This window comes from Monodelphis domestica, chromosome 5, assembly GCF_027887165.1.
Source record: "Monodelphis domestica isolate mMonDom1 chromosome 5, mMonDom1.pri, whole genome shotgun sequence".
In the NCBI taxonomy this organism is placed as follows: Eukaryota; Metazoa; Chordata; class Mammalia; order Didelphimorphia; family Didelphidae; genus Monodelphis; species Monodelphis domestica.
In genome coordinates this window covers 38,735,271-38,758,490 of record NC_077231.1, presented here as the reverse complement: position 1 = coordinate 38,758,490, position 23,220 = coordinate 38,735,271, and the positions used below count along the sequence as shown (strand labels likewise).

Here is a 23,220-nt window from a genome sequence, read left to right as displayed (position 1 = left end):
ATACACACATTCTTAGATCATACCATCTTGGAAGAACTGATAACTTATAGATCCCTAGAGCTAGCTCTGAAGGCAATTGCACAAAGAACTTGAAGCTTGGAGCAGTTCTCCCTTCACTGTAGGTATAGAGCTCAACATTATCATTATTATTTTTTTACTAAAAGAAAAAGGCTGGAAAATGAGCAAACAACAACAACAAAAAGAAACAACATAGAAAGTTATTTTGTGACAGGGAAGACCAAAGTATAAACTCAGAAGAAGACAACAAAAGTAGTACTGCTGCACCCAAAGTCTCTAAGAAAAATATGGTCTCAAGCCCCAAAAAGAATTAATGGAGGAGCTCAAAAAAGATTTTAAAAGTCAAATGAGACTGGGAAAAGAAATGAGAATGATTCAGGAAAACCATGGAAAAAGAGTCAATAGCTTGGTAGATACAAAAAATATGTAAGAATTAATAACTTAAAAACAGAATAGAACAATTGGTAAAAGAAGCACAAAAGTCCAATGAAGAGCAGAATTTTTTAAAAGCAGTATTGGTCAACAGGAAAAAGATATTGTAAAAAAAAAATCATTATTTAAATTGCAAAGTTTAAATTCCTTTTGAGAAGAAGTTTAGGTAAAGAAGATGCTACCTCTCTGAATCCAGAACTGAACTGTTGGAGAAGCCACCATGAAGAAGCCTCCAGACCACAAGTTGCACAAAATTGAACTTTGGGTGTGGTTGATTGAACATTTATTTGTATGTATACTTTTATGCCAAAGGGGACTGCCCCCTAACTGGCTTTTTGTCAATGTGTTCAACAATTATTGGTTTTATTCTTTTTTCTCTTATCCTCAAGTCATGAGAAAGAGAATGCATTGGGAAGAGGGGGAAGAGAAAAATAGAATGGGCTAAATTATCTCACATGAAAAAAGGCATGAATTAACTTTTACAATAGAAGGGGAAATGGAGGAGGTGGGAAGGGGAGCATGTGAACATTACTGTCCTTGGAATTGGCTCAATGAGGAAAGAACATATGTAATCAATTGAGTATAGAAATCTATATTACCCTACAGGAAAGTAGGAGGGAAAACAGATAAGAGGAAAATGGGGCTAAGAGAAAAGAGGGCACATTGGGGGAGGTGGAGGTCAGAAACTGAATAGGGAAAATAGGATGGAGAACAATACAAAGTAATCAAAAAGGTGCAAACAATGTTTTACAATTCTCTCTAGTAAAGACCTCATTTCTTAATACATAGAGAAATGAGTTGAATGTATAAGAATACAAGTCATTCCCCAATTGATAAATGGTCAAAGGATATGAATAGGCCATTCTCAAAGTAATTAAAGCTCTCTGTACTCATGCAAAAAATGCTTTAAGTCACTATTAATTAGAGAAATACAAATTAAAACAACTCTGAGAAAGAACTATGGAAGTAGAATCACAGAAGAAAAACAACTGCTGGATCACATGGGTTGATGGGGATATGACTGGAGATTTAGACTCTAACCGATCACCCTAATGCGAATATTAATAATATGGAAATAGGTCTTGATCAATGACATGTAAAACCCACTTGAATTGCTTGTTGGCTACATGTAGGAGGGGGGTGGGAGGAGGAGAGGGAAAGAAAATGAGTTATGTAACCATTGAAAAATATTCTAAATTAATTAATTAAATAAAAAATTTCAAATAAAAAACCAACTCTAAATCACCACCCCATACCCATCAGATTGTTTATTATGAAGGAAAAAGAAAATGACAAAACTTGGAGGGGATGTGGGAAAACTGACGGCACTAAGCTACTGTTGGGGAGTTGTGAACTGATTTGTCCATCCTGAAGAGCAATTTAGACTATGCCCAAAGGGCTATAAAATAATACCATACCATTTGACCCAGAAATACCATTACTAGGCTTGTATCCCAAAGAGATAAACAAAAACAAAAAGGGGGAAGGATATATGTATACCCAAAAATATTTAAAACAGTTCTTTTTGTGGCATCAAAGAATTGGAAAGGGAGGAGATATTCATCAAATGGGGAATGGCTGAGTATGTTATAGCACATGATTGTAATGGAATATTATTGTGCTGTAAGAAATGACTAGCAGGAGGAGCTTAGAAAAACCTGGAAAGACTTATATGAATTGAAGCAGAATGAAATGAGCAGAACTAGAAGAACTTTGTACACAGTGACAGGATTACTGTACAATGAACAATAGTGAATGAGTTAGGTAGTCCCAGCAATACTATGATCTAAAACAATCCCAAAGGACTTACGATTTTTGAAAATTACATCTTCTTCCAGAGAAGAAATTGATGGAGTCTGAATTCAGACCAAAGAAAACTTTTTTCACTTTCTTAAAAAAAAAAGTGTGGGGGGCAGCTGGGTAGCTCAGTGGATTGAGAGCCAGGCCTAGAGATGGGAGGTCCTAGGTTCAAATCTGGCCTCAGACATTTCCTAGCTGTGTGACCCTGGGCAAGTCACTTGACTCTCATTGCCTAGCCCTTACCACTCTTCTGCCTTGGAGCCAATACACAGTAGTGATTCCAAGATGGAAGGTAAGGATTTAAAAAAAAAGTGTGTGTGTGTGTGTGTGTGTGTGTGTGTGTGTGTGTGTGTGTGTGTGTGTGTAATTTCCTTCTATAAAAGGATTGATGTGGAAAAATGCTTTACATTTTTGTCCATGTAAAATGAGATCTCTTACCATCTCAATGGGACAGTGAAAGTGAGGATGGGGATGGAAGGAGAATTCAAGACAATATTCTTTGAAAAAGTTTAGAAACTGTTTTTACATGTAATTGGGGGTGGGGGGATAAAATGAAATTTTAAATAAAAAAAGTGATAGAGAGATCTAACTAATACCTCCAATGTATGCTTGAATTAGACCCTGATAGTTAATTTTGCAATGATGAGTCCAGGGTGTTTCTCATCTATCTGACTGGCTTTTATGTACAGTGATAATAGCTCTGTTTTGCTAAGAAGGAGGAGAGGGAGAATAGAAGATACAGCAATTTGATGGGTGGATGAGTGGGGGAGGAAAGCACATCATAGTCTGGGCAGTATCCTTGTCTACTTGACTAAGGGAGAAGAGAATGGGACAGGATGGAGAGGTAGCTCTGAAAAAAATCTTCCTCTGCCCACAGAGCAGGACTTCTAAATGCCAAGAGCAAACAAAACAAATAACACAATAACAACTGTATTTAGGGCTCAGCCAATGCCAGGGAGCAGGGGAACTCCCCTTAGCAGCCTGAGCCCAGAAACCAGTCCTGAACTCAGATTCTTCCTTCCTTTCTACCACATCTGATCCAGTTCAGTAACTACTTATCCTTATGATCCTTCAGATGATTTCCCAAGCTTGTCGACTTCCGGTCAAGATGGCAGCTTAGAGAAAGCTAAAGTTCAGAGCTCCAGAAACTCTTCCTTACCAATCTCAAACTGAATGCTCCTAGGGCACCAAAATTCAAAACAAACAACAGAATAGACCCCAGGAACACTCCTCCTGGACCTGGATCAAAAGGTACGGCCCCCCAAAAGTCAGAACCTGAGATCACTCGGATCCAAGGAGTAGTCAAAAGGAAGGTCCCAGGACCCATCCCCCCCAACCCAGAGCGCTGAATCCGAGGCAGCAGCAGGAACCTCAGGGCAGGCAAAAGGGCCTCGGGAGCCGGCTATTCTGAAGGCCACACCCTGAAAACAACCTGAGTCAGTCATGGGGGCAACCCAGACAGCAGGGAAACAGAGAGAGAAATAGACAGTAAGATAATATTAGTGGGAGATTTCAACCAACCATTATCAAATTTAGATAAATCAAATAAAAAAAGAAATAAGAAAGAGGTAAAAGAAGTGAATGAAATCTTAGAAAAATTAGAGTTAATAGACATATGGAGAAAAATAAATAGGGACAAAAAGGAATACACCTTCTTCTCAGCACCACATGGCACATTCACAAAGATTGACCATACACTAGGTCACAGAAACATGGCATACAAATGCAGAAAAGCAGAAATAATAAATGCAGCCTTTTCAGATCACAAGACAATAAAAATAATGATCAGTAACGGTACGTGGAAAACCAAATCAAAAATTAATTGGAAATTAAACAATATGATACTCCAAAATCATTTAGTTAGAGAAGAAATCACAGAAACAATTAATAATTTCATCAAGGAAAATGACAATGGCGAGACATCCTTTCAAACCTTTTGGGATGCAGCCAAAGCAGTAATCAGAGGTAAATTCACATCCCTGAGTGCATATATTAACAAACTAGGGAGAGCAGAAATCAATCAATTGGAAATGCAAATAAAAAAACTCGAAAGTGATCAAATTAAAAACCTCCAGCAGAAAACCAAACTAGAAATCCTAAAAATTAAGGGAGAAATTAATAAAATAGAAAGTGATAGAACTATTGATTTAATAAATAAGACTAGAATCTGGTACTTTGAAAAAACAAAGAAAATAGACAAAGTACTGGTCAATCTAATTAAAAAAAGGAAAGAAGAAAAGCAAACTAACAGCATCAAAGATGAAAAGGGGGACATCACCTCCAATGAAGAGGAAATCAAGGCAATTATTAAAAATTACTTTGCCCAATTATATGGCAATAAATACAGCAATCTAGGCGATATGGATGAATATATACAAAAATACAAACTGCCTAGACTAACAGAAGAAGAAATAGAATTCTTAAATAATCCCATATCAGAAAATGAAATCCAATAGGCCATCAAAGAACTCCCTAAGAAAAAATCCCCAGGGCCCGATGGATTCACAAGTGAATTCTATCAAACATTTAGAGAACATTTAATCCCAATACTATACAAACTATTTGACATAATAAGCAAAGAGGGAATTCTACCAAACTCCTTTTATGACACAAACACGGTACTGATTCCAAAACCAGGCAGATCAAAAACAGAGAAAGAAAATTATAGACCAATCTCCCTAATGAATATAGATGCAAAAATATTAAATAGGATACTAGCAAAAAGACTCCAGCAAGTGATCAGAAGGGTCATCCACCATGATCAAGTAAGATTTATACCAGGGATGCAGGGCTGGTTCAATATTAGGAAAACCATCCACATAATTGACCACATCAACAAACAAATCAACAGAAATCACACGATTATTTCAATAGACGCAGAAAAAGCCTTTGATAAAATATAACATCCATTCCTATTGAAAACACTAGAAAGCATAGGAATAGGAGGGTCGTTCCTAAAAATAATAAACAGTATATATCTAAAACCATCAGCCAATATCATCTGCAATGGGGATAAACTAGATGCATTCCCAATAAGATCAGGAGTGAAATAAGGATGCCCATTATCACCTCTACTATTTGACATTGTACTAGAAACACTAGCAGTAGCAATTAGAGAAGAAAAAGAAATTGAAGGCATCAAAATAGGCAAGGAGGAGACTAAGCTATCACTCTTTGCAGATGACATGATGGTCTACTTAAAGAATTCTAGAGATTCAACCAAAAAGCTAATTGAAATAGTCAACAACTTTAGCAAAGTTGCAGGATACAAAATAAACCCACATAAGTCATCAGCATTTCTATACATCTCCAACATAGTTCAGCAGCAAAATCTAGAAAGAGAAATCCCATTCAAAATCACCTTAGACAAAATAAAATACCTAGGAATCTATCTCCAGAGACAAACACAGGAACTATATGAACACAACTACAAAACACTCTCCACACAACTAAAACTAGACTTGAGCAATTGGAAAAACATTAACTGCTCATGGGTAGGACGAGCCAACATAGTAAAAATGACTATCTTACCCAAACTTATCTATCTATTTAGTGCCATACCCATGGAACTTCCAAAAATTTTCTTTACTGATTTAGAAAAAACCATAACAAAGCTCATTTGGAATAACAAAGGATCAAGGATATCCAGGGAAATAATGAAAAAAATACAAAGGAAGAGGACCTTGCAGTCCCAGATCTCAAACTATATTACAAAGCAGCAGTCATCAAAACAATTTGGTACTGGCTAAGAGACAGAAAGGAGGATCAGTGTAATAGACTTGGGGCAAATGACCTCAGCAAGACAATATATGATAAGCCCAAAGATCCCAGCTTTTGGGTCAAAAATCCACTATTTGATAAAAACTGCTGGGAAAACTGGAAGACAGTGTGGGAGAGATTAGGATTAGATCAACACCTCACACCCTACACCAAGATAAATTCAAAATGGGTGACTGACATGAACATAAAGAAGGAAACTATAAGTAACTTAGGTAAACACAGAATAGTATACATGTCAGACCTTTGGGAAGGGAAAGACTTTAAAACCAAGCAAGACATAGAAAGAGTCACCAAATGTAAAATAAATAATTTCGACTACATCAAATTAAAAAGCTTTTGTACAAACAAAACCAATGTAACTAAAATCAGAAGGAAAGCAACAAATTGGGAAGCAATCTTCATAAAAACTTCTGACAAAGGTTTAATTACTCAAATTTACAAAGAGCTAAATCAATTGTACAAAAAATCAAGCCATTCTCCAATTGATAAATGGGCAAGGGACATGAATAGACAGTTCTCAGCCAAAGAAATCAAAACTATTAATAAGCACATGAAAAAGTGCTCTATATCTCTTATAATCAGAGAGATGCAAATCAAAACAACCTCACACCTAGCAGATTGGCTAAGATGACAGCTATGGAAAGTAATGAATGCTGGAGGGGATGCGGCAAAGTAGGGACATTAATTCATTGCTGGTGGAGTTGTGAACTGATCCAACCATTCTGGAGGGCAATTTGGAACTATGCCCAAAGGGTGATAAAAGACTGTCTGCCCTTTGATCCAGCCATAGCACTGCTGGGTTTGTACCCCAAAGAGATAATAAGGAAAAAGACTTGTACAAGAATATTCATAGCTGCGCTCTTTGTGGTGGCCAAAAATTGGAAAACGAGGGGATGCCTTCAATTGGGGGATGGCTGAACAAATTGTGGTAAATATTGGTGATGGAATAATAAAGTGGAGGAATTCCACGGAGGCTGGAACAACCTCCAGGAAGTGATGCAGATCGAAAGGAGCAGAACCAGGAAATCATTATACACAGAGACTGATACATTGTGGTACAATCGAAGGTGATGGACTTCTCCATTAGTGGCAATGCAATGTCCCTGAAGAATTTGCAGGGATCTAAAAAACACTATCCACAAGCAGAGGATAAACTGTGGGAGTAAAAACACTGATGAAAAGCAACTGCTTGACTACAGGGGTGGAGGGGATATGACTGAAGAGAGACTCTAAATGAACACTCTAATGCAAATACCAACAACATGGAAATGGATTCGAACCAACAACACATGTGAAACCCAGTGGAATTGTGCGCCGGCTGTGGGAGAAGTGGTGGGAGGGGGCGGGGGAAGGATAATGATCATTGCTTCCAATGAATAATGTTTGTAAATAACCAAATAAAATAATGTTTAAAAAGTAAAAAAAAAAAACAAACCCCAGATGATTTCCCAAAGTATGGCTACCAGCCCCTCAGAGCCAAGGCTACCAGCCTGCCCATCTTCCATGCCCTGCCTATACCCATTCCACCTCCACCCAATTTTCCACCATAGAATTTAATTGCCTGAGAGTCAGTCTGGTTCAAAGAAAGCAGAGCTGACAGTTTCCATAGGAAACTGTTGTCTAGAGCTTGGACCCTGTAATCCTCTGAATGGTCTGCAATTATGAACTGTGCTGGGAAGTAGCTGGATGGGGGCGGAGGGCAGTCCTTCCCTAAATATACATGCAGTTTCTAGAAAGCCAGGGGTTAGGGAGGACATTGCCTGCTTCTCCTGCCAGAGACCTACTGACCAAAACATGAAACTGAGACAGGAAACTCCCATTGGTTCCGGGGCCAGGACTGAAGAGAATACGTTGCTAGCCTTCAGAACCGTAACATCTCTCCATCTGCCCCTCTGTAGGAGTAATGGCTGGCGGCATAAACACGCCCCATGTGGTCTAGATGCAGGATCGAATATTCATCCAGTAGGCTTTGTCTACAATGCAGTTTTGGATTCTAGAGAAAGTCCAGTTCTGAATTTGGAGCATCTCACAGCTTATCCTATGAACTGATAGCCTCATCTGAAAGACGAATTGATATTGGAAGTTAAACAGGCTTCTCTGGGGAGGGGCCATGGGCTGCCAGGAGAAATAGAGTCTCTCCAAATAGACTTTATGTTTCCTAAGGAGAGGGCTGATATTGTCCAGTCCAATGGGCATGCGGATGTCCAAATCCAAAGTCACATCTCCAGAAGGACAGTCTCTACTCACACCGAGTTGAAATTCAGAGATCTACTGCTGAGGACAATTCAGCAACAGCTTAGTCATTCATCAATAACTAACTTATTGATATCTATCCTAGCTACTTCCATATGTTCTTTAAGAACCTCAGAGGTGCTCGCAGTAATATTGTGCCATATCCAGCAGAGTGAGAGAAGCCCATGAAAAAGAGACCCAAATGAAAAGCAGCTGCACGAACCAAACGTTATTTGGAAATGGCCAACAGGAGCCGAGGGCACAACTAGTAAGCAGCAAGCTATGGAGCTTGGATCCATTGGAAGTATGGTGAAATTGCTGACATTTCCTGCTAATTAGGAAGGGTATAGTATGATAGGGCATAGACTCTTAGAGCCAGAGCTAGAATGAACCTCAGAGGGAATCTAGTTCATTGCCTTCATTTTATAGATAGAGAAACCGAAGTCCAGCGAGATAAACAACATGGAATAAGCACCAAAGATAGAGTGGAAATTTATTTTTGTGTATTTGCATTTTTCAAGGTCATGCTAATTGTAGTTATGAAAATCATTCCTGGTTCATATGGGTTCTTTGCTTTCCCTCTTACATTTATTTTTGCAGGCTTCACTGTTTATACTCTCAACATTCTCCCATTTTGACTCTTGTCGAGACTTCCTTACTCCCCTTTACCATGAAGCTCCCAATCTTCGCTCATGGTTCATCCATAGAAAATGACTTCTCTGCTCTGGCACTCATAATTGCTGAATAATTATAGAGGAAGACCGACCACCAAGCTGACTTCTGCCACTCCCACTTCATCTCCTCCAACTCTGGTCAAGAGTCAGGATGTCCCTGGCTCCTCTCTTCAATCTTCCCCTTCCCGCCCATCCCCTACTCTGTAAAACTCATAATTACTAAGGTCACTGGAGACTTCTTCCCTGGCAAGGCCAAGACGTTTCTCTATCTGATTGCTTGTAACGTTTGCATAGCTTTCAGTATTCTGGGTCACTACCTACTCTTCAATACCATTTCCATTTTTCCTTCTAGGACTTGGGGATAAAAGACCGTGTCTCATGAGGACTTCCTATTTAGTACAAGTCTCCATCTTCAACCATTTACTTTCTTCTTTAGGTCCCTGGGCAATGCCACCCAACATCCATAGATTCATGTGTCATCCACTAGGAAGATGACCCATGAATCTATTTTTTTAGAGCCCTCAGTTCAATTCCATATAAATTCACTGACTACATGATATTTTGGTCTTGGACGTCAAGGAAAATGAACCGGAGATATTGTTCTGCTTATTGTCCTTCCTGGAGCTTTGATTGTGCTAAAGTTGTTTATTGGGATAATTGGTAAGCAATTCCATGATTTATTTTTTTTATTTTAATTAATTTATTTTTAAATATTTTCCATGGCTATGTGATTCACGTAATTCCATAATTTCTTGAACTGTCTGTTATGGGTGGTTAACTTAATTTTCCACTGAGCCCATGAAAGAAGGGAGCAAAAGGGTAGCTCAATGAAGGGCCAGGTCAAGAGACAGGAGGCTCTGGATTCAAATCTGATTTCAAATCACAGATTCAAATCACTTCCTGGGTATGACCCTGGGCAAGTTGCTTATTCCCGATTGCCTAGATTGACCTTACCAATCTTCTGCCTTGGAACAAATACATAGTTTTAAGATTTTAAGACAGAAGGTAAGGGTTTTGGGTAGGGGAGCGGGGAAAAATTGGCCAAGGCCAATTGTGGAACTTGATTTAATAGACACACACACACACATTTACCAAGATATTATTTTTATATTCTTTGGTCTATTGGAAATGTAAATTTCTTGGCATTATGGCATCAAGCTCTAGAGCAGACTGATGGAAAATCACTGTGAATTAACTGGGTCTGCTATGAATATAACAAATGTTTTTGGCTCATTTTCATTTAAGGCACTTATTTCATTTAAGTCAACTTACATAGTCAAATAGAATTATCATCTACCAGGGTCTGGGCAGCAGCCTTTCTCACCCAATATACCCTTCTCTCAATTCTCAAAGACCCCACATTGCTGTAGGACCTTATTGTAACAGCCTGATGGTTGGTCTCCCTTTCTCAAATCTTTCCCCACATTAATGTATTCTCCTTTCAACTGCCAAAGGGATCTTGCTAATGGGCAAGTCTCACCATGTTACACCCCCACTTCCCTTCGGTCCAACCCATCCTCCCCCTCAATAAACTCCTGTGGCTCCATGTTGCCTGCAGGATCAAATATAAAAGGTTTTGCTTGGCATTTCAGGCCCTTCACCAGTTGGTTCCTTCCTAGCTTTCCTTTGGACCCTAACCTCCTTGCTGTTGTTTGAGGGGAGGGATATGACCAGTTGAGCTGGCTTGGAGGTGGGCTTCAGAGATCCCAGCCATGGGGGATAACACTCCTCTCCCAACACTATCCTTTTTCCTTGGCTGTCTCCCATGCCTGGAATTTTTTTCCCACCTCGTCCCTGACTCTGAGTTTTCTTGGCTTCCTTAAAGACTCCGCTCCAATGGTACCTTCTGCAAGATACTGGCTGCTGCCACTGGTAGTGCCTTCCCTCTCCAATTGCCTCCCATTTACACTTCTGCGTCTTACAGGCACATGATTATTTGCATGCTGTCTCTATAAGAGAAGGGCAGGGGGGACCTTTTGGCATATTCGTATCCCCAGCATTTAGCATGGTGCTGGACACTTAGAAAATGCTTAATAAATGCATGTTAGTAGACCAAATGATCCTAAGGTCCCAGGATCTAGAGGGCCATTTGGGTCTCCCAATATCCCCAAGATCCAGTCGGCAGTTTCCCTGAGGGTCCTCTTCCCCTTAGCTTGATTTCCACTTCCCAGCATCAAACTATGCTGACAAGGAAAACAAACGCTGTTCTGGGGGAGTGACTTGACCAGTTAAGCCAGTTTGGAAATGGGCTTCAGGGACCTGACAGCCTGGGAAGTAGATGGAAATGTTCCTTAGTCTGTCTTGTACTTTGAGGTAGAATTCTTAGCTTAGGGCTTCCCCGTTGGCTTCCCCAGAGCCAGCTGTTGTATAACACTTCACATCTGGATCTTGCTTTAGAGCTTTACAGAACACTTTCAGGTCTATGATCTCAGGGAATCTTCACAATAACCTTGGGAGTGGGCATCATCCTCTCCATTTCCTAAAAGAGGAAACTGAGGCTGAGAGAGACTAAGTAATGTGCACGTCTGTTTCCTAGCAGAGTTGGTACTAGAACCCTGGTCTCTCTTCTACAGTCAGAATCCTATCATGTCAGAGTTCAAGAGGCAACCACTCTACCACCATGCCCTGGCAGGAAAAGACCTTGGTACCGCCCAGGAAACCTGACCCAGGCCTCAGCAGAGCCTACGCTCCAGGAAGTAAAGGCTCCCAGGTGGGAGGAATGATAGATGCAGCAATCTGGAGCTGCTGGTGTGGCTGGTCTGGTTCTCCAAGCTGGAGAGCACCCTAATGGGAAAAGAAGGAGATCTGCGCCAGGCCAAACAGACAATTAACTCCCACAGAAACCCTACTGCCTGGCAATCGCTCAAGGGAATGAAACTCTGGCCTTACTGGTTTCTGCAGCAGAGACTGGAGTGAGTCAGACTCCCACATTTCTAGAGAACTAAGGAGAATCCCAAGGATGGGTGGAAGTCTCACCTAAAGCCCAACATGAGTACAAATTCCATTGCCAAGACCAAAAAAGACCAGAGGAAACCATTGGATTGAGAGTGGTACCCATAGGACACGAGCATCTCATTTCTAGACTTTACTTCTTTTCTTGATATAAAAATTCCTGGGGCTGGTTTTGCCTATCACAAGTTCTGATTATTTTATTAGCTCTTTGGGGGCCTCTACTTGCTGTTTCTAGGGGAGAAGGTTGTGGGAGGAGGGCAGGAAAAGGAAATTACTTCACTCAAATAAGGAGAAAGAAATTGTCTAGGTGATTTGAAGGGATTTGGTCTAGTGAAGTCTATCAGAGAAGGAATGTGGGGAGGAGAAATTTAGGGAAACTGAGCAAAATTTCAACAAGAACAATCTTCAAGTCATGATATTAAACTAGATTCTACTTCTTGGTTGAAAGAAAAGTAGGATTAAGGATAAATAAGGACATAAAAGGATTAAGAAGGATTATAGAGTAGAAGCTACCTAGGATAGTTCAAGAAAGAAAAGGAAAAGGTAGCTGGCAAGACCAAGGCAAGTGTAAAAATGGACACTTGAATCCAGGACTCCAGTCCCCAGAAGTCCTTGCTCACTTCCCAAAATGCTTTGTAATCTCACTGAATTCTCACCTGGGCCGAGAGCAAATTTTTTATTTAAAGGGTCTCCGCCTACGGCGGGGTCGCTTCTCTTCCTGTCTCCACTGGCAAGGAGACACGTCTCATGATGTGAGTGAAAATTGAATTGGGCCTCTCGGCCCACCTAGCACATGTGCTTTCTTATTCTGTATTTTCTTTAATCCTTAACCTTTAATAAACCTTATAAAAATATAATACTCCTTGCAGAGAGAAACTAATTTCTACCTGCCTCAGTTTCCCTAAATTTTAATTCTTACACAAGATAAGGAAGAAAAGGCAAGTGAACCAACTGGAGGGTAAGGCAAATGGGTAGGAGGGGCAAATTGTTGAAGCAGTAGGAGATTGGTGCAAGACTGAAAGGGAGTGGCTGTGATGACTTAGCTGAGACAAAGGAAAGGAAGTTGAGTAGGATTATGAGGGGAATGTTTTCGCCAGGTGTTTAGGGTTTAGGTATAAATACTCACAAGTAGTTGTTTTTGAAAAATCTCAATTATTAGGGAAAGTGTTTTTATTCAGTTGTTTCTGATTCTTCATGACCCCAGTAGGGGTTTCTTGGCAAAGATACTAGAGTAGTTCGCTATTTCCATCACCAGCTCATTTTACAAATGAGGAAACTGAGTCAAACAGGGTTAAGTAACTTGCTCAGGACCACACAGCTAGTGTCTCAGGTCAAATTTGAAGGCAGACAGGTGATTCTTCCTGAGTCTAGGCCAAGCACTCTATCCACTGTACCATTAGGGAGAGTATGGAAAATTATACAGTGACTGGAATGGAGTATATGGTGTTTCTTTTTCTTCCACAACCAAGTGACTATTGACTGCTTCAAAGTATAAGTTTATCTCCCTCCTAGGAGAAAAATAGAAGGAATTCATGTAAAGTTTTCTCATTCCACGTTGTTGGGGACAAAGAAGCTTTCCTAATGCATATAGAAGAAGATGCTGGATAAGAGGTAACCCAGCTGGACTCTCTCAATATTCCCTTCCAAACAACTTTAAAATAACACCTGAAATCAAATTTGGGAGTGGGGGGGCCAACAGAAGGTCAGTGCAAAGCGTTTTTCTGGTCGAAGAAAACTCAGGAGGTCAGCAGGAGAAGTTTGGAACACTGAGGTGGAAGCTTGTCCAGAGTCTGCAGCAGCAGCTTCAGGAGCTTCCAGCCCAGAGATCGGAAGGGAATTGGAAAACTGGTCAGAAAGAGATTATAGGGGGCCCTTTGCTGGCATTTCCCATATGCAATTCTGGGTCACAGCTCCAGGGTGAAAAGCAGGGATGAAGGTCATTCACAAGGCAAAGAGAGAACTAGCGCTGATGGCTACAGGAGAGCAGGGTCCCTACTTGGGAAAAGATCAGAGGGGAAGTCAGAGCCATGCCTCTCCCAGGATCACACCACTTTGGAAGCACCAAAAACTCACAGACCCCTTGAATTAGTTCTGAAAACATAGAAAAGCTCAAAGCTTGACACAGTGCCTCTCCAGTCCCGGATGAGCAGAGCCTCCTAACTTTAACATAAAATTCAAAGTCAAGAAATAGGCTGGAAAAATGAGCAAACAACAAAAGGAATTTGATGATATAAAACTACTATGATGGCAGAGGAAACTATGACATAACTCAGAAGAAGACAACAATGTGGAAATAGCTATAAACAAATCCTCAAATAAAAATGCTAATTGGACCCAAGCCCAATAAGAACTCCTGGAAGAAGGAAGTCTTGGGTTCAAATGTGATCTCACACATTTCCTAGCTGTGTGACCCTAGGCAAGTCACTTAACTTCCATTGTCTAGCTTTTATCACTCTTCTGCCTTGGAATCAAAACATAGTATTAATTCTAAGATGGAAGAAGCTAAGGGTTTAAAAAAGAAAGAAAGAAACATTTCAAGTCCATCTCCGAGGCATGCTAGGTAATTCTATTCTGGATCTGATTCTTACTAAAAGGAGGAAACCCCCTTAGTTGGGACAGAAAAAAAATGGAACCCCTGGGAGAAATGATTACACCCTTTCCTTTCCCGACTTAGATAGAAAAGAGGAAACCCAGGTACTGTGTGACATGTAACCTAGATTTGAGGAAAGTAGATTTCAAAGAAGAAAGATAGTTAAGATGCATTAAAATATTTAAGGGGAAGTCAGTCTAGGAGGGATGGGAGATGCTTCAAAAGAAAAAAATAATTTTTTTTAAACCTTTACCTTCTATCTTGGAATTAATATTGTGTATTGGTTCCAAGGCAGAAGAGTGGTAAGGGCTAGGCAATGGGGGTCAAGTGACTTGCCCAGGGTCACATAGCTAGGAACTGTCTGAGACCACATTTGAACCCAGGACCTCCCATCTCTAGGACTGGTTCTCAATCCACTGAGCCACCCAGCTGTACCCTCAAAATAAAATTCTGAAGACACAGACAGAAACAATTCTAATGAGGAGAAATAAATAAGATTTGTTTGAAGGGATGCGGATGCACAAGAAACTCAATAACCAACTTAGATTTTTAAAGATGGAATCTTTACCAAAGATTGAACCAAAAGATGGAATCAAGACCAGTTAACAGATGATGTGATGATTCTGAAAAATAATGTCAGGGCATTAATGAGTTGAGGCTGGCAAAGGAAGCAAAATATGTAAAAAAATAATATACATATATGCATAAATATATCACATATAACAATAAATAATCATAAATACACACATATGTGTACATATATACATATATATATATATATATATATATATATAAAGAGAGAGATAAAGTGAATAATAATGGCTAAAATAGCAAAGAGAGGAAGACAAATTACTATCAAAGTAGGGACAGGACCTTTGCCAGGAGTGGGTGTGTGTGTGTGTGTGTTGAAAATTGACAGCAGAGATGAGACAGAGGTGCCTGATGTTCACTTTGCTTCTATTTTCTCTTCCAAGGAGAATGACCTTTGTACTAGTAATGTCAGAACAAAAAAATGACCAACAAGAAAACAGTTAATTGACTTTGATGAATTTCAGTCATTTGGCCCAAAGGAATGACATATTTAGATGATAATGAGGAAGAGGAAGAGGAAAACTAAGTTATATAGTGCTCTAAGGTTTTCAGGGAGCTTCACATATGTTCTTTCATTTTATTTTCACATCCCTAGCCCCCATTTTACAGATGAGAAAACTGACACTGAGAGGGATTTAAGTAATTTACTCAGTCAGGAAGTATTGGGGCAGGATATGAATTCAGGTCTAAGTCTAGTGCTCTTCTTCTGTGGTACTTAATTGCTCCTGAGAGACACACAAAAAGAACTAGCCTGTATGACTTGCTAAGCTACTATCATTGATACCTGAGAGATCACAGAAAATGAAAAGAGGCATCACAAAACTACAGAGAAAGTATCATCCTGCTTCTATTTTAAATAGAAGAAGAAAACAGAACAGTCAGTTCACTTGACTTCAATCACTAGTTGGCAAATATGTAGAAAGGGAATTGGTGATTAAAAAAATCAGCATGGGGGCAGCTAGGTGGCTCAGCAGATTGAGAGCCATACTTAGAAATGAGAGGTCTAGGGTTCAAATGTGGCCTCAGACACTTCCTAGATGTGTGATCCTGGGCAAGTCATTTACCCCCAATTGCCTAGCCTTTGCCATTCTTTGACTTTAGAACCAATAGTTAATATTGACTTTTATCAAGAGTATGTCATGCCAGACTAACCTTACTTCCTTTCTTGGGATAGGATTACTAAATTAGTAAATGGGGAGAATGCTGTAGCTATAATTTTCTTGACTTCAGCAATGCTTTTGATAAAGTATCTCATATTTAGTGGAGAAGGAGGGAAGTGGATGGGGATGACAATATAACTAAATGGATCCAACACTGAAAGAGTTATCATTATTGGTTCAATGTCAATGTGGCAAGAGATTTACAATAAAGTACTTTAGAGAATTTTATCTTAAACTGGTTAGTCTTTTTTTTTTAACCATTTAGTTGGATGAAAACCTCATTAGTATGGTCTTCAATTTTGCAAATAACAAAAATTTGGGATGTGCCATTAACTCACTGGATGGAAAAAGGTCAGGATGCAAAAAAATCTTGACAGACATGCATTGGGTTGAATCTAACAAGATGATGAAGCACAACGGGGATAAATGACAAGTCTTATGCTTTGGGACAAAAAAAAAATCAGTTTTGGGGGCAAAGTCACTTAACTCCAATACTTAGTACTGATTCTAAGACAGAAGGTAAAAAAAAGACTTAGAGGGGCAGTTAGATAGCCTAGTAGATAGAACATCAGGTCTGGAGTACCTGGATTCAAATTTGACTTCAGAGATTTGTGAAGTACCTTCACTCCAATGACCTATCCCTTAATATTCTTCTCCCTTAGAATCAATTTTATCTCATGTGTTCATAGGCTCAGCAGGATTCATGAGATACTTAGAACCAATTCTAAGCCAGAAAGTAAGGGTTAAAAAAAAAGGCTTAGAAATGTTAGTGTACTGGAAGTACGGTATGAGTCAGCAGTAGGATGTGGCAGCCAAAAAAGCTAATTTGATCTTAAGCTGTATTAAGAGAGACATAGCTTCCAGGAATAGAGAAGTGATAGTGCTACTGTAGTCTGCTCTTGTAAGACTTTATCTGAAGTATTGTGTTCAGTTTGGGGCACCACAATTCATTGATAAGCTGGAGAAATCCAGTCAAGGGCAGCCAGAATAATGGAAGGCCATAAACCCATGTTACTGGAGGATCGATTAAAGGAACTGTGAAGGTTTAGCCCAAAGAATAGAAAGAAGCCTTGAGCTAGGGCATGAGAACGGTCTTCAAGTATCTGAAAACACTGTCATGTGGAGGAAGGATTAGACATTCCCAACAAGACTGTCCCAGAGTAGAATGGGGCTGCCTGGGGAAGTGGTGAGCTGCCCTTCTTTGGAGGTCTCCAGTTAGAAGTTTACTGAACACTCATTGGGTACGTTAAGGCAGGGATTCTCTTTGTGAATGCCTTGGATTATACTATCCCTAAAATGCATACTAACTCTCAAATTTTGTGTTTCTATGATTCTTCCTGCCTTTCCCCTAACAAATATGCTTCTAATTCTATTGCTATCTAGTTTCCTGTTTTGCCATCACCACCATCACCACCATCACCACCACTCTTCCATAATTTCCCTCCCTTCTCTTCTCAGCTACTGTCTTTCAACTTCCTTCTCTTGGCTCCACTGGATCTCACCACCCTTCTTTCCCTCCTCCTTCATGAAGCCTAAGAGTATGGGGGGGAGAGCTTCTAAAGATGCTGGCCCTGATCCAATGCTTCTGCAGACAGAAAATTATAGGATTTTAGAGATGTAGGCATGTAGAATTTAGTGACATATAGAATTTTAGAAGAAACTCAAGAGCTTGTATGGGCAGGGGGTCTCATGAGTCTAGTGCCCTCATTTGACTGATAACCTACCTCTAATTATCTGAACATTCCTAGGGCATAGGGAGGAAGAGAAGCAAAGAGGGATATGAGTGCAGAAGGGGGTTCTGGGACTCCTGGCAATAATAACTCACATTTATAAAATGCTTGAAGTTTGACACAGCAATCCTGGGAGGAGGGTAGGACAAGTATTATTTTCCATGGTACCTAGCAGAGTGTCTGGCATAGAGTGAGTGATTAATAATTGCCAATTGATAGCAGAGCATCCTATTGTTTTCTAGTTATGTTGGAAGAAGTCTTAGAGATCAGCATCTCATTTTACAGATGAGGAAACATCTTAAGAGAAGGTACATGAATTGCCCATAGTCAGAGAAGACTCTTCAACAGCAAGAGACACAAAAAGCTTGTCACTTTCCCCCTATTCAAAGGGGTTGTTGGACCGCCATAAGGTGGGCTATGTGGGAAAATGAACTTGAACACCAAGTTTCCAAGTTGTCAGGAGGGTCCTGCTTGGAGAGAGGATTGCCACCAGGAAGAGCTCGTTACTTCTTTCCCTGTCTAAAGAGAAGCTTGTGGGAGTAGTTTACCTGAAGAAGCCCTTGCAGCCTTCACAGGTCATGGCATTGAAGTGAAATCCAGTAGCTCGGTCCCCACACACCCCACAGATCCGAGGCACATTTCGGTCAAAATCACCACAGCTGGGATCAGGAAAGGAAGTACTAGCGGCCATTCTCACTGTTTCTGCAAAATTAACACATAGTTTAGAGCCCAATCTAGAGTCGAACACAAAACTAACTATGGTCTTCCCATTCTCTTTCTTAAACCTACAGGCAGGATGTAGAGTAAAACAAGAGAGAAATGCCATCTCCTCCCTGCCCTCCTCCCTTGATTGTTTCTAGCCCATCTTGTCCCTTACCCCAAACCCAAGTTCCTTGAACCCTCTGAATAGATTCTTGGTGCCTTGATTGCTAATACCCTTGCTATGGTCCTTCTCCTTCTGACACAACTTTGTAGAGGCACACGATCCCTAGGAAGTAGTAGAGTCCTCGGGTTACTCAAGATTTATCCATCTTGTTCAATGGTCCTAAAGAGGAGGAGAATCTCCAGTATTTTAATTCATATATTCGGTAGACAAAGCCTTGTTACTTTTCAACTTGAGTCAGGAGAAAGGAGGCCAAAGTCATGCATTCCCTTCCAGATCTAGCTATGATTAATCACACACATCCAAAAAATTCAAAATAGAGTCTCAAATTAACTGGTTATATATAAAGGACAAGAGAGGGAAAAGAGGGAATGACCTCAAGATACCATCCCAAAGGAAGAGAATATACTGGCACATAGGGAGCAGGAAGAAGGATGTCATCTGATAGTTTTCTTGTTTAATTATCCTTGGATATTTCCATTTTTAAAAGGATTAATAATGTAAATTATTTCCATAATATTGAACAATTCTTGCATTCCTGACATAAAGCCAACTTGATTATAGAGAATAATTTTGAGGATACATTGATGTAGTCTTTTAATGAGGATTTTATTTTTAAAATTTTAATTACTATTTACTAATATATTGGTCTCTAGTTTTCTTTATTTGTTTTCTCTTTTACCTTACAAAAAGAATTGTTTTTTGTAGAGTGGTTTTTTCCCCTCAGTTGTTGAGAATAATTTGTGTAGTAGAAGCATTAATTATTCTTTAAGAGTTTGATAGAATCCTCTTATAAATCTACCTTGGCTGAGTTTTATCCCTTTTCCCCCTTTGGAAATTTCTTTTTAGCTAGATCAATTTCCTTTTCTGAAAATGAGTTATTTAAGATCTCTATCTGACATTCAGATTTTGGGGAGATTTTTTTCATTTTTTGGTAGGTAATTCTCTATTTTGAATTCTCATTTTTGCTGGCATATAACTTAATGGTAGGTTCTGATAATTTTTTTTTATCTTTCTCAATTAGTTGGGATTTCACTTTTTCATTTTGTTCTTTTTATTTTCCTTTCTCTTCTTATTAATCAATTCTTAGTCTTTCTGAGGAACCAATTTTTAGTTTTATCTATCAGTTCCTTAGTATTTTTTAAAATTATATTTATTTCTCATCTAATTGTGCTCAAAGGAATAATGAACTGGAGGAATTCCATGCGATCTGGAACGACCTCCAGGAAGTGATGCAGAGTGAGAGGAGCAGAACTAGGAGAACATTGTACACAGAGGCTGATACACTGTGGCACAATCAAATGTAATGGAATTCTCTACTAGCAGTAATGCAATGATCCAGGACAATTCTGAGGAACTTATGAGAAAGAATGCTATCCACATTCAGAGAAAGAACTGTAGGAGTAGAAATACAGAAGAAAAACAACTGCTTGATCACATGGGTTGATGGGGATATGATTGGGGATACAGACTCTAAATGATCATCCTAGTGTAAATATTAACTATGTAAAACCCAGTGGAACTGCATGCTCTGGGAGGGGGGAAAGGGGAGAGGAGGGAAAGAACATGAATCTTATAACCATAGAAAAATATTCTAAATTAATTAAATAAAATTTTCCAAATATCTCTCATCTAATTAAAATTTTTTTCTTTTGTGCTGCTTTATAAGATCATATATGTAGATCCAGAAGGGATATTAAAGGTCATATGGTCCAACTACTTAATTTTATAGATGAAGAAACTGAGATAGAGAGAAGTTAAGTAATTTGCCTAGGATCACAAAGCTAGTGAAGCACCCAGGGCAGAATTTGAAATTGTCTTCCTGACTCCAGCATCCTATCCTCTTATTTCTTGATTTACTGATTTTTTAAGTTGCATATTCAACTCATTAATCCTTTCTCTTTTCATAGTCTGTTATCATGTTTTAATGAATATAATTTTTCTTCCCAGGAATGCTTTAGCAGGATAACAGAAATTTTGGTATATCAGTCCATCATTATCATAATTTTTCCCACATAATAATTATTTCTATACTTTGTCCTTTGACCCACTCCCTATTCAGAAAATTGGTATTAGGTTCTTTTTAGGTTTGTATCTTTTGCTTGTGCTCCTTATGTTAATTGCTATTTTTGTTTGATAGTCTATAATGGCTGTATATAAAATTTCTACTTAAAAAAAAAAAACCATACAACTTTAACCCATGTGGCCTATTTTTGTAAAGGTACCATGTACTGCCAAGAAATGTGTATCTTATTTAATGCTCATTCAGGATATACAATAAGCCTTTTGTATCTAACTTTTCTAATAGTTTGTCTCATTCTATATTTTTTCACTTTTATTCTTCTTTGTTAGATTTGCCTAGCTTTGAGGGAGGAACATTGAAGTCTCCTATTATTACTGCAGTTCTATTTATAGCTGTTTGAAATGCAATTAACTTTTCCTTTATGAACTTAGATGTTATGACATATTGTACATGTACTTTTAGTATTGATATTGTTCATCATCTACAATTCCTTTAATCATAATACAATTCCTTGTTTATTTCTATTGAGGCTGTGGATTTCTATTTTTGGTTTGCTGAATAGCATAATTACAACTCTTGCTTTTTTCAATTCATTTCATGCATAATTGGTTTTATTTTAGCCTCATTTTATTTTTGTGCGTGTTTTTACTTTTCTAGCTGTGTGATTTTTTTGTGTATAAAATATTGTGAAGTTTTATTTTCTTGTCCATTTTTCTTTCATTCTTTCACTGTATTGAATTCAGTCCATTTACATTTAAGATTATGAGTGTTAGTCTCATTTAGTTATCTTGCTAGCTAGGTTACTGTGCTTTTGTGGATGAAACTGCTTCTGTATGGGGTCACAGAGATAATGCTGGAAGGGACCTTAGAGGCCATCTGGTCCAATCCTCTCTTTTTTATAGATATTGAAACTAAGGCAGAGAAAAGTTAAATGACTTGCCCAGGGTTCCAAAATTTATAAAATATCCAAGACAGAATTTGAACTTGTCTTTCTGACTCCAATATCAGCATCTATCCTATAAAATACTATTCTGTAAAATCATAACTTTTAATTTTTCTCACTAAATTTTAATGCCTCTAAGCAGACCATCCTATTTATAATTCTGCGCATAATCTCTTGCAGGGTTTATGGGTTTGGGTCAGGGAAGGAGGGCCAGCCATTTTCTCTGCTTGATGAATCCCAGGACATCCCTGGCCACATCCTTAGCCCTAGCCCAAGTCAATATGTCCTGCTTACTGGCTCAGCCTCTGTTTTCTCCTAAAAAATAGGTGCCAAGATGCCTTAGGAGCTTTTTCCTACTGAGCACATGTTGAAATGGCTCAACCTAAACAGCCATAAAAAGCTATATCCAGGTCCATTCCTGATGGCAGGTCATATCTCTAGTCTCTTCTATCACTGGTTAGGTCTACCTGCTGGCCTTGGTGGTAGGATGTGGAGAAACTAGGAAAGTTGGTGGGGGTGGGGGTGGGAAGAAGAAATAAAAACACATCAGGTTTAAGAATCCCTGTTCCAGGAAAACAGCATCTCTTCCCTCTCTCCAAGTCAACAATACTTAATGCATCACCAATATTTCATGCAGATATAATTAGAGATTTACTTGATGATTATTTGTTGAGTTGAATGAATGACTCTGGGGAGAGTAGATCCTTGGACTAGAAAAAGGAGCAGAAACCAAGAAATGAGTGAGAAGCAGCATGAATCATAATGCTAGGTCAAAGTTTTCTCCTACACTGATCTAGCTATATGTCCTCTTGGGTCCAGTGAGAAGAAAGAGAGAAATACCTACCTGGAGGAGCAGGGTAGCAGAAGTAGAGAGAGGAGGGACAAGAACTCTCTTCTGGAATGTCTTGAGTAGGGAAGATTCTGAAATCGAGAAGAGAAAACCATCATTTGGAGTTGGGTCACCCTCAGCCCACAACGCCAATCTTTATGGAGTTCTTCTAGGTAGTTGAAGGTCCCTCTAGTAACAGTAATGGCTCATATTTACATAGAGTTTTCAAGGTTTGTGAAATGCCATCTAGACATTATCTTTTCCAATCACCTCCCCCACAATCCCATAAAGTCAGTTCTACAAGAATCATGACCTCATTTAACAGATAAGGAACTGAGGCTCAGAGAGGCTAATAGACATTGAACCCAGGGCTGTCCAGATTCCAATTAAAGCATGCTTTTCACTATGCCATGATCCCTTAAACACACACACACACACACACACACACACACCCCTTATCTTCTCTTAAAATCAGTGCTGTGTATTGATTCCAAGGCAGAAGACAGGTAAAGGCTAGGCAGTTGGGGAGAATAGGGTTGGGGGGCTAAGAGACTTGTCATGGCTAGGAAATGTTTGAGGGCAG

At 39.2% G+C, this 23,220-nt stretch overlaps 1 protein-coding gene across 1 annotated transcript in view; it reads right to left on the bottom strand.

The window, feature by feature from the left end:
• VDR (vitamin D receptor) overlaps positions 1-23,220 on the bottom strand; it is a 99,786-nt gene that overhangs the window by 40,616 nt on the left and 35,950 nt on the right. Inside the window, exons 3-4 of the mRNA XM_056798377.1 lie at positions 22,653-22,729; positions 18,508-18,661 (exon numbers count right to left, since the gene is read on the bottom strand). Coding sequence (XP_056654355.1) covers positions 18,508-18,650 — 143 coding nt within the window. The 5' untranslated portion in view covers positions 18,651-18,661; positions 22,653-22,729. The remainder of the gene's footprint in view (positions 1-18,507; positions 18,662-22,652; positions 22,730-23,220) is intronic.